This window comes from Callorhinus ursinus, unplaced genomic scaffold (assembly GCF_003265705.2).
Source record: "Callorhinus ursinus isolate GAN/ISIS: 27379988/994484 unplaced genomic scaffold, GSC_fseal_2.0 scaffold18, whole genome shotgun sequence".
Classification (NCBI taxonomy): Eukaryota; Metazoa; Chordata; class Mammalia; order Carnivora; family Otariidae; genus Callorhinus; species Callorhinus ursinus.
Genome location: NW_027397080.1, coordinates 27567171 through 27592329, shown reverse-complemented (window position 1 = coordinate 27592329; position 25159 = coordinate 27567171). Strand labels below are relative to the sequence as shown.

Below are 25159 nucleotides of genomic sequence, written 5' to 3'. Positions count from 1 at the left end.
TCTGACATCTGGGCGCTCTCAAAGGTAGTTTCTCTTGCCTGTATTTTTCTTCAGTATGGATCACACTTTCCTGTTTCTTAGCAACACTCGTTTGTTGTTGTTGTTGAAACTTAGATATTATACTGCAGCAATGCTGGATAGCGATTCCTCCACTGCTCCTCCCTGAGCTTTTTGCCTATATTGTCTCCTTGTTTGCTTAGTGACTTGGATGGACTATTTCAGTAAAGCCTGTTTCCCTCAGTGTGCAGCTTCTGACAGCACTCCTCGGGGGGTGCAGACTTAGGCAGTGCACAATCCGCCTTGGATGACATGGTTTTCATTAGGGTTCTCTTTGGTTTTCTCTGATCTCTCCGTTAAGCTATCTGCCTCTGTTGGTGTCACCCAGCTCTTAGCCTCCACTAATTGCAGGCTAGTGACTTGTTTTCAATAACACCCTGGGGCACATCATTGTTCGACTTGCTTCTGCAGGTGCAGCTCCAGTAGGGTGGGTGGCTTCTCCAGTCCTCCGATCCTGCAGTGTGAGAGGCTTTTGCAGATGGCTTTTCTAGCACCAGCTCCTGCAGCAGCTCTTCCTTCCAGCCCCCTTGGGTGCTTTCATTTCAGAGTGCCTCCAGCAAGACAGCGCTCTGTGAATGAATGACTTTCCCTAGGACCTGGGTGGGGGGCAGGGAAAGATTGTCAACAGATTTTGGTGGGAAGGGGGCAGGATATTTGTCAGCAAATCCACTGGTACAGCAGCAGAGCAACTTCTCTGCCAAGTCAGTAGGTCATGCCTTGCCTCTCCAACAAGCTCTAGACCTCGGCCCTATGGGGTGGGAGGTGTGCTATCTCAGCCCTAGAGGTAATACTTGTTTCTTGTATCTGTAATTCCTATATACTTTTGAGCTCTCTCTGCCTTTTGCTAGCTAATCTCTTGTGACTCATGTACCCTATTATAGTTAATAATTCCTCATGTTAGTTTTCTTCACACACTGTAGAAGCTGGGTGCTGGCAAAGCCACATGTGCTCCAGGAGCCTGCCATGTGAGCCCCCGGACACAGGGAGCAGAGCCTTCTCTCCTCAGATGTCTCTCCAGCACCCTTTCCTGACAATGCCTCCTTGCCAACAGACAGATATCTGCAGATATCCCCTCTACCTTGCAACATCCCACCAAGCTCAGATTTCTGCATTGCATGTTCCCGTACATGCTCACTTTGGTGAGTTTGCTCTTAGGCTCTGTGATGGGTTGGGTGTCCCTTCCTCTCTCCCGGTACCTTGCCCCTCCTTTCCTCTTCAGACTCCCCTAAGGCAGCCTTTGCCACACTCTCTTTTGTGTCTGTGGTTCTGTTTCCCTCTGTTTCCCTTCCCTTCCTCTCTCCCACCCACCCCCCTCCTTTTCTCCCTTCAAACATCAAACACTTACTGAGTGCCAATCCCTGGGCTGCTTTCTGAGGATTCTAAAAGGATTTCAGATCTGGTCCCTTCCTTCAGTGGACTTTCAGCTTGACAGGAAATGGACCGGCTTCAGCCACAGCATCTTTTGCCCTTGGCACACTTAAGTGCTTATAGGTCTTCTCCCCTGCCTAGACCGTAGGCATCTTGAAGGCAGGGACTGCCTTATCCACCTTTGCAACTCTGGCCCCACACACAGACCTGCCACCTAGTAGGTGCTTTCCATTTGCTGATCAAGACATAAGCGGATTCACCCAGCATGTCAGAGTGGCCACGCTGGCCAGGCTCTGAGCAGGGACCCGGGGGTGGATAAGCCAGCCCATGCCTACAGCTGCAGGAGATTTGGAAACAGAGATTTGTCATCAGGTAGGAGAAAGGCAACTGGATTTAACCCCAGTATCCTAACCCTGGGTGATAGCAGCCAAACAGTTCATGCTGCTTACCTGGTGGGAGGTGGGGAGGTAGGGCAACTGTGGAAAGAGGAAGACAGAGGTCTTGGTAAGGAGCCCAGGCTGCAGCCAGCCTGTCAGTGTGTGCGTCCCAGCTCTGGCTATGTGATCTTGGGCTGTGTACTGAACCTCTCTGTGTCAGTTTCCTCATCTGTGGAAGGGAAACAATAGTGTCCATCTCATCAGGTTGGTGAAAGAATTAGATGACGTGATTAGGGCTCACTATGTTTGGTGAAGAAGTAAAATATGTTTATGTGCTGCTGGAATGTTCCACTGTGGATATGGATGACTCTCAGAGATATGAACAAGTCTAGTTTATAATTACAGAAATGCTACTGGCCCAAGGAGACAGGCTGAGGGTGCAAAATGCTCATCCCTATTATTTATCCTGGCCATGCGCTTTGCCTGTCTCAGACCAGTGGATGATTTTACATGGAACTACAGGGTAGTCTGAGACCCAGAAAAGCCCAGACCTTTCCAACCTTCAGTGTTTTCTCCTCAAGAGTAGCTCACAAGCTGCAAGCGCCTGCTGATGACCACTGCATGGGGGCACTCACACGAGGGATGGAGATGGACCTTGGAAGTAACACAGCCAGTTATTTTGCCAGCAAGATGGGCTTATTTAGGAAGAGCAGAGGAATTAAAATTGGGGACATCCAAGTTATGGCAAACCACAGAGAAGTCCAGAGATCAGAGGAGAGAAACCCTTCTTTACCGAGAAGTGGAGGGGGTGGGAGGGCTGCTTTGAATGAACTCCATTGGAGGAAAGCTGGAGGCCAGGGTTGGGATGTTTCTCATTGGCTGAGTTGTGGTATCTTCTTATTGGCTGAGCTTGTTGCTAGGTGAGGAGAAGTTCTTCCTTCCTCTGTTGGAGCTAAGTTGAGCTAAGGAGGCGGAGCAAGATGGTGGAGGAGTAAGAGACCTAAATTTCGTCTGGTCTCAGGAATTCAGCTGAATAGGGATCAAACCTTTCTGAACACCTACGAACTCAACAGGAGATCGAATAGGAGAGTAGCAACAACTCTCTGAACAGAGAAGCGACCACTTACTGGAAGGTAGGACGTGCGGAGAAGTGAATCTGAGGCGATATTCGGGAGGATAGATGGTGGCGGAGGGGGCCTCCGTCGGCCGCTTCTGGCAAGTGCTAGAGCCGCGGAGCACAGAATCGGACCTTTTAGAAGTCGGCTCCGCGGAGGGACGTCGCTGCAGTGGCTAAGCGGGGGGTGGAATCCTCCCAGGACAGTGTGGTCTCAGGACCCTCGGGGTCACAGAAAGACCGGGGGAGCCTGAGTGCAGCAGAGCTCCCAGGGATCGGAGCGGGGAAGCCGGCTGCAGAGACGGAGCCGAGGCGCGGGCTCTCAGCTCGGGGTGGCCATAAACTGTGATCCGCGGCCCAGTCGGGCCACTGCTCCTCCAGCAGGGACCCAACAAGCAGCAGAGCCGGGGAGAGTCCCCTTCCTCCCCGGGGAGGAGCGGCACGGGACCGCACCGCAGGGATCTGCTGGGTTTGGAGACTCCACACGGGGTCGGGTGCCAGAGATAGCAACGCTCGGTCACAGGCCGGGTGAGCACGGAGTGCGGCCGGAGATCGGGGACACGGGAGTGACTGCTTTTCTCTGGGGGCGCACTGAGGAGCGGGGCCCCGAGTTCTCGGCTCCTCCGGGTGGAGATTGGGAGGCCGCCATTTTCACTCTCGTCCTCCAAAGCTGTACCGAGAGCTTGCAGGGAACAAAAGCTCCCGAGACCAAACCAGAGCAGATGACAGCACGGACCGACAAGGGCGGGGCAATTCCGCCTCCGGCAAAGACATTTGGGAACCACGGCAACAGGCCCCTCCCCCAGAAGATCAGCAAGAACACCCAGCAAGACCAAGTTTACCCATCAATGAGAACGGCAGAACTCCAGCGCTAGGGGAATACAGCACATAGAATTCATGGCATTTCCCCCCCTCATTCTTTAGTCTTTCTAAGTTAATTTTTTTAATTTTCTTTTTTTCCTTTTCTATTTTTTTTTGAATTTTTCTTTTTCCCTTTTTAGCCAACATCTTATCAATCCCTTTTTAAAAAAATCTTTTTTATTTTTGGTTTTTAGAGTATATTTTATCCCTTCATTGTAGTTAACTTTATTTTTGGTATATATATTAGTTGTTCTCTCTTTAAAGTTTTGGGATACAGTTTCTTCTAACAGACCAAAATATACCCTAAATCTCTAGTGTATGGCTTTATTCTAGTCTCCTGCCTGATCACATTCTCTCCCCCACCCCTTTTTAAAAAATTTCTCTTCTTTCTTTCTTCAACCAACTTCTTATCAATTCCTTTTATAAAATCTTTTATAATTTTCATCTTCACAGCCATATTCCATCCCTTCATCATATTTACCCTTATTTTTGTACATATATGTTTTTCTTTCTTTAAAATTTTTGGAGGCAATTTCTTCTAACAGACCAAAATACACCCAAAATCTAGTGTGTGGCACTGATCTATGCACCAGCCTGATCATATTCCTTTTTTTTTTCTTCTTCTTTTCTTTCCCTCTCTTTTTCCCCAGTTTCAGATCTCTTCTTATTTGTTTAGTGTATTTTTTTCTTGGGTCTTTGTTACCCTGTTAGCATTTTGTTCTCTCATTCATCTATTCTCCTCTGGAAAAAATGACAAGATGGAAAAAGTCACCTGAAAAAAAAAAGAACAAAAGGCAGTACTGACTGCCAGGGACCTACTCAATATGGACATTAGTAAGATGTCAGAACTAGAGTTCAGAATGATGATTATAAAGATACTAGCTGGGCTTGAAAAAAGCATGGAAGATACTAGAGAAACCCTTTCTGGAGAAATAAAAGGACTAAAATCTAACCAAGTCGAAATAAAAAAGGTTATTAATGAGGTGCAGTAAAAAAATGGAGACTCTAACTGCTAGGATAAATGAGGGAGAAGAGAGAATTAGTGCTTTAGAAGACCAAATGATGGAGAATAAAGAAGCTGAGAGAAAGAGAGGTAAACAACTATTGGAGCATGAGGGCAGAATTCGAGAGATAAGTGACATAAGATGAAACAATATTAGGATAATTGGGATCCCAGAAGAAGAAGAAAGAGAGAGAGAGGCAGAAGGTATATTGGAGCAAATTGTAGCAGAGAACTTCCTTAACTGGGGGAAGGAAACAGGCATCAAAATCCAGGAGGCACAGAGAACCCCTCTCAAAATCAATAAAAATAGGGCAACACCCCGACATCTAATAGTAAAACTTACAAGTCTCCGAGACAAAGAGAAAATCCTGAAAGCAGCTCGGGACAAGAGGTCTGTAACCTACAATGGTAGAAACATTAGATTGGCAACAGACCTATCCACAGAGACCTGGCAGGCCAGAAAGGACTGGCATGATATCTTCAGAGCACTAAATGAGAAAAATATGCAGCCAAGAACTATATCCAGCCAGACTGTCATCGAAAATAGAAGGAGAGATAAAAAGTTTCCAGGACAAACAAAAACTAAAAGAATCTGCAAACACGAAACCAGCCCTACAAGAAATACTGAAAGGGGTCCTCTAAGCAGAGAGAGCCTAAAAGTAACATAGACCAGAAAGGAACAGAGACAATTTAGTGACAGTCACCTTACAGGCAATACAATGGCACTAAATTCCTATCTTTCAATAGTTACCCTGAATGTAAATGGGCTCAATGCCCCAGTCAAAAGACACAGGCTATCAGATTGGATTAAAAAACAAGACCCATCGATATGCTGTCTGCAAGAGACTCATTTTAGACCCAAAGACACCTCCAGATGGAAAGTGAGGGGGTGGAAAACCATTTACCATGCTAATGGACATCAAAAAGAAAGCTGGGGTTGCAATCCTTATATCAGATAAATTAGATTTTAAACCAAAGACCATAATAAGAGATGAGGAAAGACATTATATCATACTTAAAGGGTCTGTCCAACAAAAAGATCTAACATTTGTAAATATCTAAGCCCCTAACATGGGAGCAGCCAATTAATAACAAAATCAAAGAAACACACCAACAACAATACAATAATTATAGGGGACTTTAACACACCCCCTCACTGAAATGGACAGATCATCTAAGCAAAAGATCAACAAGGAAATAAAGACTTTAAATGAAACACTGGACCAAATGGACTTCACAGATATATTCAGAACATTCCATCCCAAAGCAACAGAATTCTTCTACACAATCTTCTCTAGTGCGCATGGAACATTCTCCAGAATAGATCACATTCTAGGTCACAAATCAGGTCTCAATCGTTACCAAAAGACTGGGATCATTCCCTGCATATTTTCAGACCACAATGCTTTGAAACTAGAACTCAATCACAAGAGGAAAGTCAGAAAGAATTCAAATACATGGGGGCTAAAGAGCATCCTACTGAAGAATGAATGGGTCAACCAGGAAATTAAAGAAGAATTAAAATAATTCATGGAAACAAATGAAAATGAAAACACAGTTGTTCAAAATTTTTGGGATGCAGCAAAGGTGGACCTAAGAGGAAAGTATATAGCAATACAAGCCTTTCTCAAGAAACAAGAAAGGTCTCAAATACACAACCTAACGCTACACCTAAAGGAGCTGGAGGAAGAACAGCAAATAAAGCCTATACCCAGCAGGAGAAGAGAAATAATAAAGATCAGAGTGAAATCAATGAAATAGAAACCAAAAGAACAATAGAACAGATCAACAAAACTAGGAGCTGGTTCTTTGAAAGAATTAATAAGAATGCTAAACCCCTGGCCAGACTTATCAAAAAGAAAAGAGAAAGGACCCAAATAAATAAAATCATGAATGAAAGAGGAGAGATCACAACCAACACCAAAGAAATACAAATAATTATAAGCAACTTAATGCCAGCAAATTAGATAATCTGGAAGAAATGGATGCATTCCTAGAGATGTATCAACTACCAAAATTGAACCAGGAAGAAATAGAAAACCTGAACAGACCTATAACCACTAAGGAAATTGAAGCAGTCATCAAAAATCTCCCAACAAACAAGAGCCCAAGGCCAGATGGCTTCCCAGGGGAATTCTACCAAACATTTCAAGAAGAATTAATACCTATTCTCCTGAAACTGTTCCAAAAAATAGAAATGGAAGGAAAACTTCCAAACTCATTTTATGAGGCCACCATTACCTTGATCCCCAAACCAAAGACCGCATCAAAAAGGAGAATTACAGACCAATATCCTTGATGAACATGGATGCAAAAATTCTCACCAAAATACTAGCCAATAGGATCCAACAGTACATTAAAAGGGTTATTCACCATGACCAAGTGGGATTTATCCCTGGGCTGTAAGGTTGGTTCAACATCCCCAAATCAATCAACATGATACAATACATTAACAAAAGAAAGAACAAGAATCATATGATCCTCTCAATAGATGCAGAAAAAGCATTTGACAAAGTACAGCATCCTTTCTTGATCAAACTCTTCAGAGTATGGGGAAAGAGGGTCCATACCTCAATATCTTAAAAGCCATCTATGAAAAACCTACAGCGAATATCATTCTCAATGGGGAAAAGCTGAGAGCTTTCTCCCTAAGGTCAGGAACACAGCAGGGATGTCCACTATCACCACTGGTATTCAACATAGTACTAGATGTCCTAGCCACAGCAATCAGACAACAAAAAAAAATCAACGGCATCCAAATCGGCAAGGAGGAAGTCAAACTCTCACTCTTTGCAGATGATATGATACTTTACGTGGAAAACCCAAAAGACTCCACCCCAAAACTGCTAGAACTCATACAGGAATTCAGTCAAGTGGCAGGATATAAAATCAATGCACAGAAATCAGTGGCATTCCTATACACCAACAAGACAGAAGAGAGACAAATTAAGGAGTCGATCCCATTTACAATTGCACCCAAAACCATAAGATACCTAGGAATAAATCTAACCAAAGAGGCAAAGGATCTGTACTCAGAAAACTATAAAATATTCATGAAAGAAATTGAAGAAGACACAAAGAAATGGAAAAACGTTCCATGCTCATGGATTGGAAGAACAAACATTGTGAAGATGTCAATGCTACCTAGAGCAATCTACACATTCAGTGCAATCCCCATCAAAATACCATCCACTTTTTTCAAAGAAATGGAACAAATAATTCTAAAATTTGTATGGAACCAGAAGAGACCCCGAATAGCCAGAGGAATCTTGAAAAAGAAAAGCAAAGCTGGCGGCATCATGATTCCAGACTTCCAGCTCTATTACAAAGTGTCATCATCAAGACAGTATGGTACTGGCACAAAAACAGACACATAGATCAATGGAACAGAATAGAGAGCCCAGAAATGGACGCTCAACTCTATGGTCAACTCATCTTTGACAAAGCCGGAAAGAATGTCCAATGGAAAAAAGACAGTCTCTTCAACAAATGGTGTTGGGAAAATTGGATAGCCACATGCAGAAGAATGAAACTGGACCATTTCCTTACACCACACACAAAAATAGACCCCAAATGGTTGAAAGACCTAAACGTGAGACAGGAGTCCATCAAAATCCTACAGGAGAACACAGGCAGCAACCTCTTCAACCCCAGTCACAGCAACTTCTTCCTAGAAACATCGCCAAAGGCAAGGGAAGCAAGGGCAAAAATGAACTATTGGGATTTCATCAAGACAAAAAGCTTTTGCACAGCAAAAGAAACAGTCCACAAAACCAAAAGACAACCGACAGAATGGGAGAAAATATTTGCAAATGACATATCAGATAAAGGGCTAGTATCCAAAATCTATAAAGAACTTATCAAACTCAACACCCAGAGAACAAATATTCCAATCAAGAAATGGGCAGAAGACATGAGCAGACATTTTTCCAAAGCAGACATTTTTCCAAAGAAGACATCCAAATGGCCAACAGACACATGAAAAAGTGCTCAACACTGCTCGGCATCAGGGAAATCCAAATCAAAACCTCAATGAGATACCACCTCACACCCGTCAGAATGGCTAAAATTAACAAGTCAGGGAACGACAGATGTTGGCGGGGATGCGGAGAAAGGGGAACCCTCCTACACTGTTGGTGGGAATGCAAGCTGGTGCAACCACTCTGGAAAACAGTATGGAGGTTCCTCAAAAAGTTGAAAATAGAGTTACCATACGATCCAGCAATTGCACTACTGGGTATTTACCACAAAGATACAAATGTAGGGATCCGAAGGGGTACGTGCACCCCAATGTTTATAGCAGCAATGTCCACAATAGCCAAACTATGGAAAGAGCAAGATGTCCATCAACAGATGAATGGATAAAGAAGATGTGGTATATCTATCTATCTATCTATCTATCTATCTATCTATCTATATATATATATACATACAATGGAATATTATGCAGTCATCAAAAACCCAAAATCTTGCCATTTGCAATGATGTGGGTGAAATTAGAGGGTATTATGCTAAATGAAGTAAGTCAATCAGAGAAAGACATATTTCATATGATCTCACTGATCTGAGGAATTCTTTTTTTAAAGATTTTATTTATTTGACAGAGAGAGACATAGCGAGAGTGGGAACACAAGCAGGGGGAGTGGGAGAGGGAGAAGCAGGCCTCCCTCAGAGCAGGGAGCCCGATGCGGGGCTCGATCCCAGGACCCTGGGATCATGACCTGAGCCGAAGGCAGACGCTTAACGACTGAGCCACCCAGGCGCCCCTGATCTGAGGAATTCTTAATCTCAGGAAACAAACTGAGGGTTGCTGGAGTGGTGGGGGGTGGGAGGGATGGGGTGGCTGGGTGATAGACATTGGGGAGGGTATGTGCTATGAGGAGCACTGTGAATTGCATAAGACTAATGAATCACAGACCTGTACCTCTGAAACAAATAATACATTATATGTTAAAAAGAAAGAAGAAGAAGACAGTAGGAAGGGAAAAATGAAAGTGGGGAAATCAGAGGGGGAGATGAACCATGAGAAACTAGGGACTCTGAGAAACAAACTGAAGGTTCTAGAGGGGAGGGGGTGGGGGGATGGGTTAGCCTGGTGATGGGTATTAAAGAGGGCACATATTGAATGGAACACTGGGTGTTATAGGCAAACAATGAATCATGGAACACTACATCAAAAACTAATGATGTAATGTATGCTGATTATCATAACATAAGATAAAAAAAAAAGTTGAGCTAAGTCTTCCCGGTGGTCTGCAATCGACAAGGAGCTGCACCTGCGGAGGTCTCCCCCTGCTGGCCTCCCACTCCATCTTCCCAGAGGCTTCCGAGTTGGTTCACAGATCTGATGACAACTTGTGACGTCGCATCCTGGTCCCTCCAGCACTGGCTGGATGCCTCCAGGACACACTGCCTGTCACAGGGTGCTGCTGCTGAAGATAGTGATGTCCAAGTGGTTAGGGTTCACTCGGTTCTGGAAGACAGATACAGGAGGGATAAGAAATTTAAAGAGGAGGAAAAATCTAACAAGATTTTTTTTTTTAAAGATTTTATTTATTTATTTGACAGAGACAGCAAGACAGGGAACACAAGCAGGGGGAGAGGCAGAGGGAGAAGCAGGCTTCCTGCTCAGCAGGGAGCCAGACACAGGGCTCGATCCCAGGGCTCGATCCCACAGCCTTCCTGCTCAGCAGGGAGCCAGACACAGGGCTCGATCAGGACCTGAGCCGAGGGCAGACCCTCAACGACTGAGCCACCCAGGCGCCCCACCCTGAAAAGATTTTATGGCCTAGAAATCAGGTGTCTTCTTTTGGTATCAGAGAATCCTTGGTCTGAGCCCCAAGTTTCCCACTTGTTAGCTTTGTGGCCTGATGTCTTTGAGCCTCCATTTTTTTCCTCTGAAAAATGAGGATAGTAAGAGATGCTTTTTATAGGGGTCATGAGGGGATTGGCTGGGAAATGCATATTAAGTTCGTGACACAGTGCTGGGCACTTAGAAAGGGCTCAATGAAAGTAGATTATTGGTAGTATGCATGTGAAGTGCCCGAAGACAAAGACAGAACATTTCCTGAAATTATTCTGTAATAATTTTGGAGTTGTTATGAATGATTTCAGCTTTACTAAAGGATTTAAAGAACAGTATAACAAACATTATTGATTTTATTTTAAAGGGGAAATGCTGCTAGAATATTTTGTGAAAGTGTTTCAATCTCTAAAGTTCTGGACCTCGGGTGTCCCTAACCTATTGATGCTCCCATTTATACTACTACTGATACATTATTACATTATTATAAATTTTATAATACAACTATTGTAATATAGTATTAATATTATAATGATAATATTTATATACAAGCAATATATTTATTATAGTTATCTATAAATGATATCATTATAATACAAGTAATAATAAGTATTAATTTTTCTTCACTTGCCTTTGTCCTAAATGACCAGCTCTGGAAACTATGGACTCACGGTTGGAAAAACCACACCAAACCAAAACTAACTTCCTGGCCATATCTAGTGACCTTTCAGAAGGTCATGCTAAGAAAGGCTTGTCATCACACTGTCTTGTTCAAAATCCCTGAAACATTTACTCTTCTAGATGCTGGAGGCAAAGAGATGTATGAGATGTGATGACAAGCAAAATGCTGACAAGAAGCATTCAGTTTGGGGGAGGGAGACACATGGGTGACCATAGCTATGTGATAAAACTTTGGGGGGTTCTGAAGAAATCTTAGGGCTTAGAAAACTTTGGGCACTCAAGGAGGCAGCAGCCTTCAGTGTGAGTGGGAGGGATGACATCAGTAAATGAGAACATGGCCTTGAGCTTGGAGCTGAAGGTCAGTTTCATGTCCATCTACCTGGTGGGTGGGTAGAAGGGCTCCAGGAAACAGTGTGAGCCATGGGTGAGTACAGGGAGCATGGGGAAACTGCTGGGGAGGAGGTGAGCATGGGAGCCCACCTGAGCTGACAAGAGGTGTCCTGACGTTCAGAGTTGAGTTGGCCAGTGAAGTTTCGAGTTGTCTCGGTACAGAGGTCTGGTGGCCTGAGATGGGGGCCAAGGAGGTCATCTTCACCTTGTTGCTCACCTCGTTCTCCTCCAGCTCAAGCAGGGAAATAATGGTTTTGTTTGGAGTTCTCTTTCAAGAAATCAAAGCCTTGGGTCTCTCGATGGAGGGAATGCCCTGGGGCATCCCAGGGGACCTGGGAGAAGACCCAGTGGGTATGAGCAAGAGAAGGGGTGGAGCTCACACTTGCCGGGACCCACCAGTGAGACACTCTACATGGTGGTCACATCACATCTAATTCCCAAGCCTCATCCTCGGGCTATGGACACCATTCTATTTTATAGATGAGAGAAATGGAAGCTCAGAGAAGGTAATGCCCAAGGCCATTCAGTTAGTTGGTGATAAGCTAAAACTTGAGTCCCAATCTGACTGACTCCAGAATCCAAGCTCTTTCTAGTTTAGTGGTTTAGAACACATATTCTGCATCTTACCTGTTGGCGGGCAAGGCACTTGACCTTGGTTTGCCTCAGTTTTCCCCATCCATAAAATGGAGGTGATAACTGTGCTTGACTGAGAAGGGTCGTTGAGAGGCTTAATCTAGTTCATAAGCACTTGGACCAGTACTGGCATGCTGTAGGTGACTCATAAGTGTCAGCTGTTCTTATTTTATTATTATCATCCTGTGTTTTTCCTTATGACAAAGACACGTGCTTAATGTGAAATCCTTGGAAGAGATGATCCAAAATGGTTGAAATGCATTTAGTACATGCAATATAACTTGTAACTATATTTCATGATATATATTCAGACATTTGTTTATAGTTAGAGTGACCATATTAGTTTAAAAACAATGGAATTCTATACACACGTGGCAAATGAATGGCCCTTGTGCCATTGCCCCGTCCTCCTGAGTCAACAGCAGACATCCTTAACAGATCCTGTTACTTTCTTTTGTTGAACACAAACATGGCTTAAGAATCCATCATAGCCCAGGCTCCGGGTGGGCGATGGCAGGTGACCCAGGTGATGACCCTTTTTGTCATCTGAGGCTAGAGAGCCAAAGAGGAGGGTTGCCAGCCAGTTACCTTGGACAATTGGCTTTGTTCAATTCAGTGACCAACCCCTCAGACCAAACATGGTCAAGCTCTTTGGCAAATTCCTACCCTTATTCAATCCAGGTCTTTTGGGAGGAAATTCTGCAAACCAAGCCCTCACTCTGGACACAACCCAGAGCCTGTCCTTCCTGATGAGCCCAGGGTCCATGTGGATGAGGCAGATGGGAGACTGCAAAAGCATCCTAGCAATTACAGATGATAGGTATATCTACAATCCAGATGGGTCCTGACCTCTCCTAAAGTTCCCCTTTCCTTCTCTTACCTCCAACAGGCAAAAATATTGGAGAAGCTGGGAATTTGCTCCATGCTCAGATTTCTCCAGTTACTGCAAAGTGGTATAAGAATAAAGAAAAACTTACCATAACTGACCTGTATTTTGGGACCATACCTAGGTGAGGCTGTTCCAGCCCAAAGCAGCATCCTCTGGCCACCGGCGAGGCATCATCTTCCTCCCTGGAGGAAGTGGGTTCATGGGGAGCCTGGGTAAGAACTTCATCTACGTGCACAACTTTGCCCATCCTTCCCACGAGAAACTTTTTGGGAATAACTCAAAGGAATCATCGGTCGGAGATTTTTATAGGGAGCCCAGGCTAAGGGCTTTGGGCTCATGTCAGCAGATTGTGTGCAGATTTATATGGGAGATGTTCTTTTCTGTACTATCATAGTCTTGGTCAAGGTGAGGCTAGAGCTATGTCTCAGTAGGGCTTTGACAGATGGCACTGGGGTACTGATTCATCTCTTCCCTCACCACTCACAGACAGCACTGGCTGGTCCTAGCTGTTCTCCACCCACAGTACATCCCAAACCCATGCATTTCTCCCAGGCTCTGAACCCCACCATGATCTAAGACCCCATCTTCTCTTGCCTGCCCCCTCAACCTTCCTGCTTCTCTTGTGTTTTGTTTTCTGCCTCATCCCCAGTGCCTTGCCCGTGGTTTTACATTTTCGAATGACTCTATGAGTACATGAATACGGATGGGTGGATAATTGGGTGAAAGGATGTGTTGTTCATGAATGAACACAAATGGAAGAACGGATGGTTGGACTCCCGTGACTTCCCTGGAATTAGGGTGTACTGCCACCTGGTGGTGGAAATAACAATAGCCTCATTTGCTCCCGAGATGCTCTCCTTTTTCAGAAGTTAACAATGGCTATCTCCCACCTACTGGCCCCAAGATCATTCTTCCCTTTCAGAGCACCCCATTAGTTGGCTAGGACCGTTGGCCTTCCTTCTGTGGGCCATGATGCTATCTCTAAAAGTAAAGCCAGGATGCATTCAGCAAATATTCCCTAACTCCCTCGTGTCAGACCCCCTTCCAGGTACAGGGGACCAAATGGAGGACAAAGAAGCCCCTCACGGAGCCTACTCAGATGAGGAGGCTGGGCAGTGAAAGAGAAAACAAACAAGTAGGGTAACTTCACAGAGTGATAGCACGAGGAGATGGAATAGAGAATGATTCAGATGCATCTTTAGTTTTTCCAGAGAAAGCCTCTCCAAAAAGGTAAAATTTGAGCCCAGGCCTAACCAACCAATGAGGAGGAGCTGGCCCTATAGAGGCTGGGAAACATCCTCTAGGGATGGGGGATGCAAGGGGGTTGCCGGGGTTTTTGTTTTTTTGAAAGGGGCACCAAGAAACACAGTCTTCAAGATAAATAATACTTTTATGCACTATTTTAGAAAATTCAATATTAATGCAAAACAAATCTATGATGATCACAATATCAACATTTATCTAATGGCGAGACCCGACGGGGCGGGTGAATTGTACAAAGGCAAAGTAGGCCCTTGTCTACTTGAGACGTCATGGATACTTGTGGCATTTACTTGGATTCCTTAAAGTAGTATTTATCTTGGTTGCTGAGTGTCTCGGCGCCCATGGCAAGTGCCTCCCTTGCCTCCCCTGGGTCCCAGGCCTGTTGAGTCTAAGTGGAAGGGAGCTCCCAGATGATGCTGATCTGCAGGCAGGGCTGAGGCCTCCTTAAGAGCTGCCCACTCCCCACTCCGTTTTGACCTCCCCTCCATCACCTCCCTCCAATGGTGTCAATGAAGCCTGCACCCCGCCCCTGATCACTTCTCTTAGATCAGTCATTCACACCCTCCCCAGATGCTGGCCTTGTCTGGTGGGATTTGGGAACTCCTGCTACCTGTGCCCCTACCCCAGAGACACTGGTTCAGTTGGTTTGGGGCTCCATCTGAGCATCAGGACTTGGAAAAACCCCCTGGTACAACTATGCACAGCCAAGGTTGACAACCACTGAATTAGAAGCTTGTTTGGTACATTCTGTGTCTGGCACTGTTGATAATGGATTTGTCCTCTGAGAGCCTCAGAGGTACCACTTGGCTAATAGAAAGGGCCCATCCAACCATTGCTTATTTCTTAATAACATATATCTGTATGCACGTGTATGTAATTATCATTAATATTCTAGGGCAGGCATGCTTTCCTTCCCTGGTCTTGGTTTTGTAGGTTTCAAATCACCAAGCCTTCCCCCCTCGGTCCCCCCACCACAACACTGTAAAAGGAGACATTGCGGCTGGTGAGCCCCGAGGTGTATTGGAGCCCCGGCATTCAGGAGCCAGGGGCAGATGTCAGGCATCTGATATGTGGCCCGGCTTTTTGGTTTTGCCCAGGCAGAGCCAGCCAGAGTCACTGCAGAGGAGGCAAGAACAGGAACAGAAAGAGAACGTCACAACCAAAGCCAACACTGTTGGTGGGCTCTCCCTGGGGGCTGGGGGCTGGGTGGGAGGGGGCAGAGCGGGGCTGGGCCCTGCAAGGGGGACTGGGGGCCACATTCCTACAGGTCACTCAGGGTGGCTCCTGCTGTGACCGGTTCTATTCTTTTTTTTTTTATGTTATGTTAATCACCATACAGTACATCATTAGTTTTTGATGTAGTGATCCATGGGTCATTGTTTGCGTATAACACCACCCAGTGCTCCATTCAGTATGTGCCCTCCTTAATACCCATCACCAGGCTAACCCGTCCCCCCACCCCCTCCCCTCTAGAACCCTCACTTTGTTTTTCAGAGTCCATCGTTTCTCATGGTTCGTCTCCCCCTCTGGTTGCTGGAGTGGTGGGGGTTGGGAGGGATGGGGTGGCTGGGTGATAGACATTGGGAAGGGTATGTGCTATGGTGAGTGCTGTGAATTGTGCAAGACTGTTTGTGTTGTTGTTTTTTAAAGACTTTATTTATTTATTTGACAGAGAGAAACAGTGAGAGAGGGAACACAAGCTGGGTGAGTGGGAGAGGGAGAAGCAGGCTTCCTGCCAAGTAGGGAGCCCGATGCGGGGCTCGATCCCAGGACCCTGGGATCATGACCTGAGCTGAAAGCAGACACTTAATGAATGAGCCACCCAGGCGCCCCATTTGTGTAAGACTGTTGAATCACAGACCTGTACATCGGACTGGTTCTATTCTTGCAGACTTCTACCACAACCTGTGCAGTCTGCTGGTCCTAGAGATGGACTCCGTGCTGCTGTTGGTTGGGTGAGTCGCTGGGGGTCACATGGGTGGGAGAAGGCAGGAAGGAGCACGTCGCTGGTCTGTAGAAGAGAGAGAGAGGCCCTAACCCCCAAGAGGCACTCTTGCACATGCACACATGGACCCAGGCACCGCACTAGGGCAAAACCCCAGAAACAGCCCAAATGCCCATCAACACGGAGTGCGTGAATAAACCATGACAAGAAACAGCAAGTGTTGGCGAGGATGTGGAGAAAAAATAACCCTTCCACACTGTTGGTGGGAATGCAAACTGGTGCAGCCACTGTGGAAGACAGGGCGGAGGTTCCTCAAAAAATTAAAAATATAACTACCCCATGATCTAGTAATTGTACTCCTGGGTATTTACCCAAGGAAGAGGAAAACACTAATTTGAAAGGATATATGCGCCCCTGTGTTTACTGCAGCATTATTTACAAGAGCCAAATTATGGAAACAACCTGAGTGTCCATCGATAGAGGAATGGATAAAGATGTGGCATATATATACAATGGAATATTATTTATCCATAAAAAGGAATGGCATCTTTTTTTAATTTTTAATTTTTTTAATTTAGTGAGTCATCACTTACATATAACACCCAGTGCTCATCACAAGTGCCCTCCTTAATACCCATCACCCATCCAGCCCGTCCCCACCCCCTCCATCAACCTTCAGTTTGTTCTCTATCATTGAGTCTCTTATGGTTTGCCTCCCTCTCTCTAAAAAGAATGAAATTTTGCCATTTGCAACAATGTGGATGGAGCTAGAGAGTAACGCTAAGCAATATAAGCCAGTCAGAGAAAGATAAATACCATAGGATTTCAATCATATGTGGAATTTAAGAAGCAAAACAAATGAACAAAGGGGAAAAAAAAGAGACCAGAAAACAGACTTTTTTCCTTTTTAAAAAAGGTTTTTATTTAAGTTCCAGTTAGTTAACATACAGTGTACTATTAGTTTCAGGTGTACAGTATCGTGATTTAACACTCCTATACATCACCGGGTGCTCATCACGACAAGGGCTCTCCTTAATCCCTATCACCTATTTCACCCACCCTCACCCCCGCCCACCTCCCCTCTGGTAACCATCAGTTTGTTCTCTATAATCAAAGAGTCTGTTTCTGTTTGCCTCGCTCTCTTTTTTTCGCCTTTGCTCATTTGTTTTGTTTCTTAAATTCCACATTTGAGTGAAATCATATGGTATTTGTATTTCTGTGACTGACTTATTTCACTTAGTGTTATACTCTCGAGCTCCATCCATGTCATTGCAAATGGCAAGATTTCATTCCTTTTTAAGGCTGAATAATATTCTCCTGTGTCTGTGTATATATATACATACACCACATCTTCCTTATCCATTGATCAGTAGATGGACATTTGGGCTCTCTCCTATAGTTTGGCTGTTGTTGATACTGTTGCTATAAACATTGGGGTGCATGTACCCCCTTTGAATCTGTATTTTTGTATCCTTTGGGTAAATACCTAGGAGTGCAATTGCTGGATCATAGGGTAGTTCTATTTTTAACTTTTTGAGGAAACTTCAGACTGTTCTCAGAGTGGCTGCACCAGTTCACATTTCCACCAACAGTGCAGCAGGTTTTCCCTTTCTCCACATCCTCGCCAACACCTGCTGTTTCTTGTGTTGTTAATTTCAGTCAGGTGGTATCTCATCGTGGTTTTGATTTGTATTTCTCTGATGATGAGTGATACTGAGCATCTTTTCCTGTGTCTGTAAGAATTCTGGATGTCTTCTTTGGAAAAGTGTCTATTCATCCCTTCTGCCCATTTCTTAACTGGGTTATTTGTTTTTTGGGTGTTGAGTTTGATAAGTTCTTCTTCCATTCTGTAGGCTGCCTTTTAGTTTTGTTGATTGTTTGCTTCGCTGTGCAGAAGCTTTTTATCTTGATTAAATTCCAATAGTTCATTTTTGCTTTTGCTTGCCTTGCCTCCAGCAATGTATCTGGTAAGTTGCTATGGCCGAGGTCACAGAGGTTGCTGCCTGTGTTCTGCTCTAGGATTTTGACGGTTTCCTGTCTCACATTTAGGTCTTTCATCCATTTTGAACTTATGTTTGTGTATGGTATAAGAAAGTGGTCCAGTTTCATTCTTCTGCATGTGGCTATCCAGTTTTCCCAAAACCATTTGTTGAAGAGACTTCTTTTTTCCATTGGACATTCCTTCCTGCTTTGTCAAAGATGACTTGACCATAGAGTTGTGGGTCCATTTCTGGGTTTTCTGTTCTGTTCCATTGATCTATGTGTCTGGTTTTGTGCCAGTACCATACTGTCTTGATGACTACAGTTTTGTAATAGAGCTTGAAGTCTGGGATTGCGATGCTACCAGCTTTCCTTTCTTTTTCAAGATTTCTTTGGCTATTCAGGGTCTTTTGTGGTTCCACACAAATTTTAGCATTGTTTGTTCTAGCTCTGTGAGAAATGCTGTTGGTGTTTTGATACGAATTACGTTAACTGTGCAGATTGCTTTGGGTAGTATAGACATTTTAACAATGTTTGTTCTTCCAATACATGAGCATGGAATGCTTTTCCGTTTCTTTGTGTCTTCTTCAATTTCTTTCATAAGTGCTCTATAGTTTTCAGAGTACAGATCTTTTACCTCTTTAGTTGCGTTTATTCCTAGGTATCTTATTGTTTTTAGTGCAATTGCAAATGAGATTAATTCCTTGATTTCTTTTTCTGTTGCTTCATTACTGGTGTGTAGAAATGCAACAGATTTCTGCACATTGATTTTATATCCTGCAACTTTGCTGAATTCATGTATTAGTTCTAGCAATTTTTTGGTGGAGTCTTTCAGGTTTTATACATAGAGTGTCATGTCATCTGCAAATAGTGAAAGTTTGACTTCTTCCTTGCCAATTTGTATGCCTTTTATTTCTTTTTGTTTTCTGATTGCTGAGGCTAAGACTTCCAGTACTACGTTAAATACTAATGGAGAGAGTGGACATTCTTGTCTTGTTTCTTTCTTTTTTTTTTTTTTTAACATTTTATTTATTTATTTGACAGAGAAAGACACAGCGAGAGAGGGAACACAAGCAGGGGGAGTGGGAGAGGGAGAAGCAGGCTTCCCGCTGATCATGGAGCCCAATGCGGGGCTCGTTCCCAGGACCCTGGGATCATGACCTGGGCTGAAGGCAGATGCTTAACGACTGAGCCACCCAGACACCCTTCCTGTCTTGTTTCTGATTGTGGCGGAAAGGCTCTCAGTTTTTCCCTATTGAGGATGATATTAGCTGTGGGTCTTTCATATATGGCCTTTATGATGTTGAGGTATGTTCCCTCTATCCCTACTTCGCTGAGGGTTTTTTGTTAAGAAAGGATACTGTAGGGGCGCCTGGGTGGCTCAGTTCGTTAAGCGTCTGCCTTCGGCTCAGGTCATGATCCCAGGGTCCTGGGATCGAGCCCCGCATCAGGCTCCCTGCTCAGTGGGGAGCCTATTTCTCCCTCTCCTGCTCCCCTGCTTGTGCTCTCTCTGTCAAATAAATAAGTAAAATCTTTAAAAAAAATTTAAAAAAAGAAAGCATACTGTATTTTGTCAAATGCTTCTGCTGCATCCATTGACAGGATCATACGGTTCTTATCCTTTCTTTTATTAACATTACATAGCTATTTAAATAAATGAACTGGGAGGGCACACCAGAATGTGAATGCATCTTAGCAGTATAAAATTAAGTGAAAAGTTTTTCAAAAAAATTACATAAAGCCTGAGACCCTTTTTATCAAGTCAAAAACAAAATCAAAAGAGTATTTATGAGGAATATGCATAGACATTATAAACCTATATAAAAAGGAAAGAAAAGGGATGATGGCTGAAGGTTATGGTCAAGGTCCTGGCTGCTGTTTGGGGTGATGATTCTGCACGTGCGCACTGTGTTGTTACAACAACTAACTAACTAGCACCGGGCAAGACACCGGGCAACAGTTTTGAGAAGGCAAGTGAGAGAAACTAAAAACCGCTCTTTTAGATTCAACCTTGACACTCAAGGCCTCTCCAACCTTGGCTGCCCCCAGGCTGAGGAGACAGTGCATCTGTGTGACTTAAAGCAGCTTACTTAGCATCTCTGGTCTTCTTGATGAGATTGAGGAAGGCAGCGTCTTCCCAGTACTTGACATACTTCCTGACCGGCTTAGCACTGGGTCTGAAACCCCACTGATACAGTTTCTGTCAGACTCTACATCTGAGAAGGCCTTTGTGGTAATGAAAATACTCCTTGGACACATAAAAGTGTTAACAAACACCTGTATGAATACCTTGCAGGAAATTCTGGATAGCCGAAAAGACCCAGGGGGCGCCTGGGTGGCTCAATCCATTAAGCATCCAGCTCTTGATTTCAGCTCAGGTCATGATCTCAGGGCTGTGAGATCGAGCCCCGTGTTGGGCTCTGTGCTGAGCGTGGAGCCTGCTTATGATTCTCTCTCCTTCTCCCTCTGCCTCTCCCACCATTGCTCTCATGCTCTCTCTCTCTAAAAGGATTTCCTTCCTTCTGATGGCTGAATAATACTTTACTGTAACTTACACATCTAGAAATTCATTTTAAAGTCCTTTCTCTTTGCCCTTGAATTCCCATGAAGAGACACACTTTGGGGGCTTACTCAGAGCAGCCGTCTGGTTTCTGTCCACCACCAGGGCAGTGTCTGTTACCTGCCTGCTAACCTTTCCTACACTGTCACCCTCAGGGCGCCCCCTGACCCACTCCCTCTTCCGCAAACCCCGAAGAGAAGGCAGCTCCTTAAGTCACTGGGCAAGAACAAACCTTGGTCATTAGATTTTTGATGAAAAAAAAATTTTTTTTCCTGAAAGGAACTTCCCCTTCATTTGAGCTTTAGTTCCCTCAGCGCTTTCTCTCCAGACAGCCAGTGGGACGAACGAATTTCCTGGAGTTCCTGGTTGTTTTGCTTCCATTTCAAATAGCTTTTGAGTTGCATAATCTTGTGTGGAGTGTCTGCATCTCTGGACAGCAGACAGAGCCTAGTGTTCGAGTCCAGAATCTCCACCCGGAAGACAAAGGAGAGGCTCTTCACATCCTCATCTGCAAAAGAAAAAAAAGGGGGATAAAAATCCTTACCTCACAGGGCCATTCTGGGTATTTAGTCAGAGACAGTATTGCAAGGAGGAGTCGAGGACACAGTTAAAATGGCTCCTAAACAGCTGTCCACACCGCTATGCTTTTGTTCCCTGCTTGTTCCTCAGGTACCGCCAGCTTCCTGATCACCACTACCCCAGCATTTTCCAAGACTGCCTGCACACCTCCATTCACTTCCTGAAGGCCCTGAAAACCTATGGGGTGGACCCCTCCGGGTCGTGATCCGTGGAGACAGCATTGGGGGTGGGAGTGTGGCCTCTGTCGCCCAGTCCCTGGTGGGAAGATCAGATCTTCCCCAGATCAGGGCCCAGGTCCTGATTTATCCAGTGACTCAGGTCATCAATTTGCAGCTGCCGTCCCACTGGCAAAACTGAAACATCCTGTTCTTCCTCCCGGGAGTTCATGATGATATGTATGTTCAAATATATGGTTTTCGACTTTCATTGGTGGGATGCCATCTTGAACGGTGCTTTCATACCCCCGGAAGTCTGGAGAAAGTACCCAAAGTGGCTCAGCCCCGACAACATCCCCAGGAGATTCAAAAAACCAGGCTACAAACCTCTGTTCCCCAGCCCTTTTAACGAGGCCGCCTACCTGGAAAATGGACATCTTTTGGATATAGCAAATACCCCTCTGCTAAGGGATGATGAGACCGTCACTCAGCTTCCCGCAGCCTTCCTGGTGAGCTGTGAGCATGACATCCTCCGCAATGACACCTTGCTCTATATGAAGCGTTTGGAGGACCAGGGGGTCCCCGTGATGTGGTATCATGTGGAAGATGGCTTTCATGGGTCCTTGATGTTTTTTGATAAGAAGTTTTTCTCTTTCCCATGCTCCCTGAAAATTATAAACGCTGTCATCAGTTATATAAAAAGCATAGAGTAACCCTGGGGCGCTGTGTCCTTTGGTGAATTCTCTTTTGCTGATTAAGGAGATGCTAAGTCCGTGCTCGGCCCACACGAGAAGGATAAAGAAGCTTAGAACAGTCTTGCTTAGTATCCAAATCCAAGATGTCGCTTTCTTTCTGGCACCAACAACAGTTAATCCTGGATGTAAAAACACTTGCCAACATTCTCATTCAGGTGAAATAAATATCAAAGGGAGGAAAAAACATCTTTAAAAATTTCTCAAAGCCCTAACACACAACGTCTGTAAATGCCAACAATTGGTCATACGGTCCTTGGTGAATCTGTACTCATGACACCAAAGCACAGCTCGGGGCCCTGATGCCTGTTTGAGGATGGGGGCACCTAATTGTTCTCGGGGTCCGAGGTCACCAGCCAGATTCCAACAGACTGGTTCCAGATCAGTCTCCAGCCGGAGAAATGCTGTTGCAGTGGAACTCTTACCTCAAGTCAGCCACCCACCAGCTGGACTAAAGGCAGGTTTCAGGAGAGGTGATTGGAAAAGGAGATGGGGAAGAGGAAAAAGAGAGGTCCTGTGGGAAAGAGTGGGCTCTGAAGGGCTGTGAATGTTGTCTGGGCTCAAGTCTTTAATCTGAATTCCAAAATCAGATCCCTAGCTACCAAGGGGCAGGCTCTCAGGGCCAACATCTTGGGAACCTCTGGATGCCATCCGGACTATGCAAACTGCATTCTCAAAGGCAGACACCTTCCTACACACTCTTTCTTTGGTAAGCTTATGTATCGTTCCCACTTTGACAAAGAACCTTGTCCTAGGGGCACCTGGCCAGCTTGGTTGGTAGAGTGTGTGACTCTTGATCTCGGGTTTGTGAGCTCGACCCCCACGTTGTATGTAGAGATTATTTTTAAAAAATAAAATCTTAAAAAAAAAGAATCTAGTCCTTGCTTAGCCCATACCACTTTCTCCGCTCACAGGGAAAGGGAAGAGAATCTTGATACTGCATGTCAGTGCAGTCCACATTAGTTTTTACATGGGCCCATATTTGCTAGATACATCTGTAATAACACTGAGCCTCACTGCTGTCTAGATCCACCCAAGTGCTGGAGCTGGAGGCTTTCCCTTCTCTTCAACCATAGCCTCTCTTGGTACCAAAGACCTCACCTGTGATCAATGGAGGAAGGGGTCTTACAGGTGTCTTGAATCCTTGCAAAGAAGGCAAATATCTACACAGGCAGTTTGGATTAGGCTTCTCAGGACATGGGTAGACATCACGACCCATGTGTTATACGATGAGCAGCTTTGATGGAAGAGTATGTTGATTATCCATTACTGGGTGACAACATTACAGTGAACTTAACGGCTTAAAACAATACACATTTATTATCTCACAGTTTCTGTGGATCAGGAGTCTGAGAATAGCTTATCTGCAATCGAGCTCTGAGGCTGTGGTCTCATCTGAGTCTTGACTGGGGAAAAGTCTACTTCCAAACTCAGGTCATAGGCAGAATTCAGTTTCTTGAGGTTGTAGACTGAGAGCTTCAGTTCCTTGCTAGCCAGAGGTCACCCCTAGACTCTAGAAGCCACTTACAGTTTTTGGCCATATGAGATACCCCAAATGACTGCTTACTTCCTTCAAGTGATTAAGGGAGAGACAGACTCCAGCAAGATGGCCATGGAAATCTAAAGTACTTACAAACGTGTAATCACATATATGTCATCACCTTTGCCATATTCCATTAGTAGCAAACTGCAGGTCTTGCCCATACACAAGTGTGTGAATGACAGGGTGTGGAGATCATGGGGACCACCACAGTCTGTTCACCACCAAAAGTCTCATCAGAAGTTTATTCAATGGACAATGGATCGTGGGTATTGTATGGTGACTAACATAACATAATAAAATTAAATTAAATTTTAAAAAGTTTATTAATTAAAAAACAATGATGGGGACAAATGAAAACGAGAACACAATGGTCCAAAATCTTTGGTATGCAGCAAAAGCTATTCTGAGAGGGAAGTTTATAGCAATACAGGACTCCCTCAAGAAGCAAGAAAAATCTCAAATAAAAACCCTGACCTTATACCTAAAGAAGCTAGAAAAAGAACAAATAAAACCCCAAATCAGTAGAAGGAAGGAAATAAAAAAGATGACAGCAGAGATAAATAAAATAGAAACAAACAAACAAAAACAAAAAAAACCCCAATAGAACAGATCAATGAAACCTTGGAGCTGGTTCTTTGAAAAAAATCAACAAAATTGATAAACCTTTAGCCAGACTGAGAGAGAGAGAGAGAGAAGACTCCAGATAAAAAATGAAAGAAGAGAAATAACAACTGACACCATAGAAATACAAAGGATTGTAAGAGAATATTATGAAAAATTTCATGCCAACAAATTGGACAGTGTAGAAGAAATGAATAAATTCCTAGAAACATGAAGAAACAGGAAGAAAGAGGAAATTTGAACAAGCCAGTTACCAGCAATGAAATCAAATCATAATCAAAAAGCTCCCAACAAACAAAAGTCTAGGATAAGACAGCTTCACAGGTGAATTCTACCAACATTTAAAGAACAGTTAATACCTGTTCGTCTCAAACTATTCCAAAAAATAGAAAAGGAAGGAAAACTTTCAAATTCATTCTATGAGGCCAGCATTTCCCTGATACCAAAACCAGATAAAAACATGACCAAAAAAAGGGAACTACAGGCCAGTATCTCTGATGAACATAGATGCAAAAATCCTCAACAAAATGTTAGGAAACCAAATCCAACAATATATTTAAAAAAATCATTCACCACGATCAAATG

At 44.2% G+C, this 25159-nt stretch overlaps 1 protein-coding gene across 1 annotated transcript; it reads left to right on the top strand.

Annotated features, from left to right (window-relative positions):
* The first annotated feature begins 807 nt into the window (after positions 1-807).
* Positions 808-22371, top strand: LOC112811688 (arylacetamide deacetylase-like 4). The gene is given in 9 exon segments (XM_025855923.1): positions 808-812; positions 1109-1196; positions 13177-13255; positions 13258-13295; positions 13298-13388; positions 16331-16394; positions 21594-21694; positions 21697-21875; positions 21877-22371. Coding segments are annotated over 9 exon segments (1140 nt in total).
* Positions 22372-25159: the final 2788 nt, after the last annotated feature.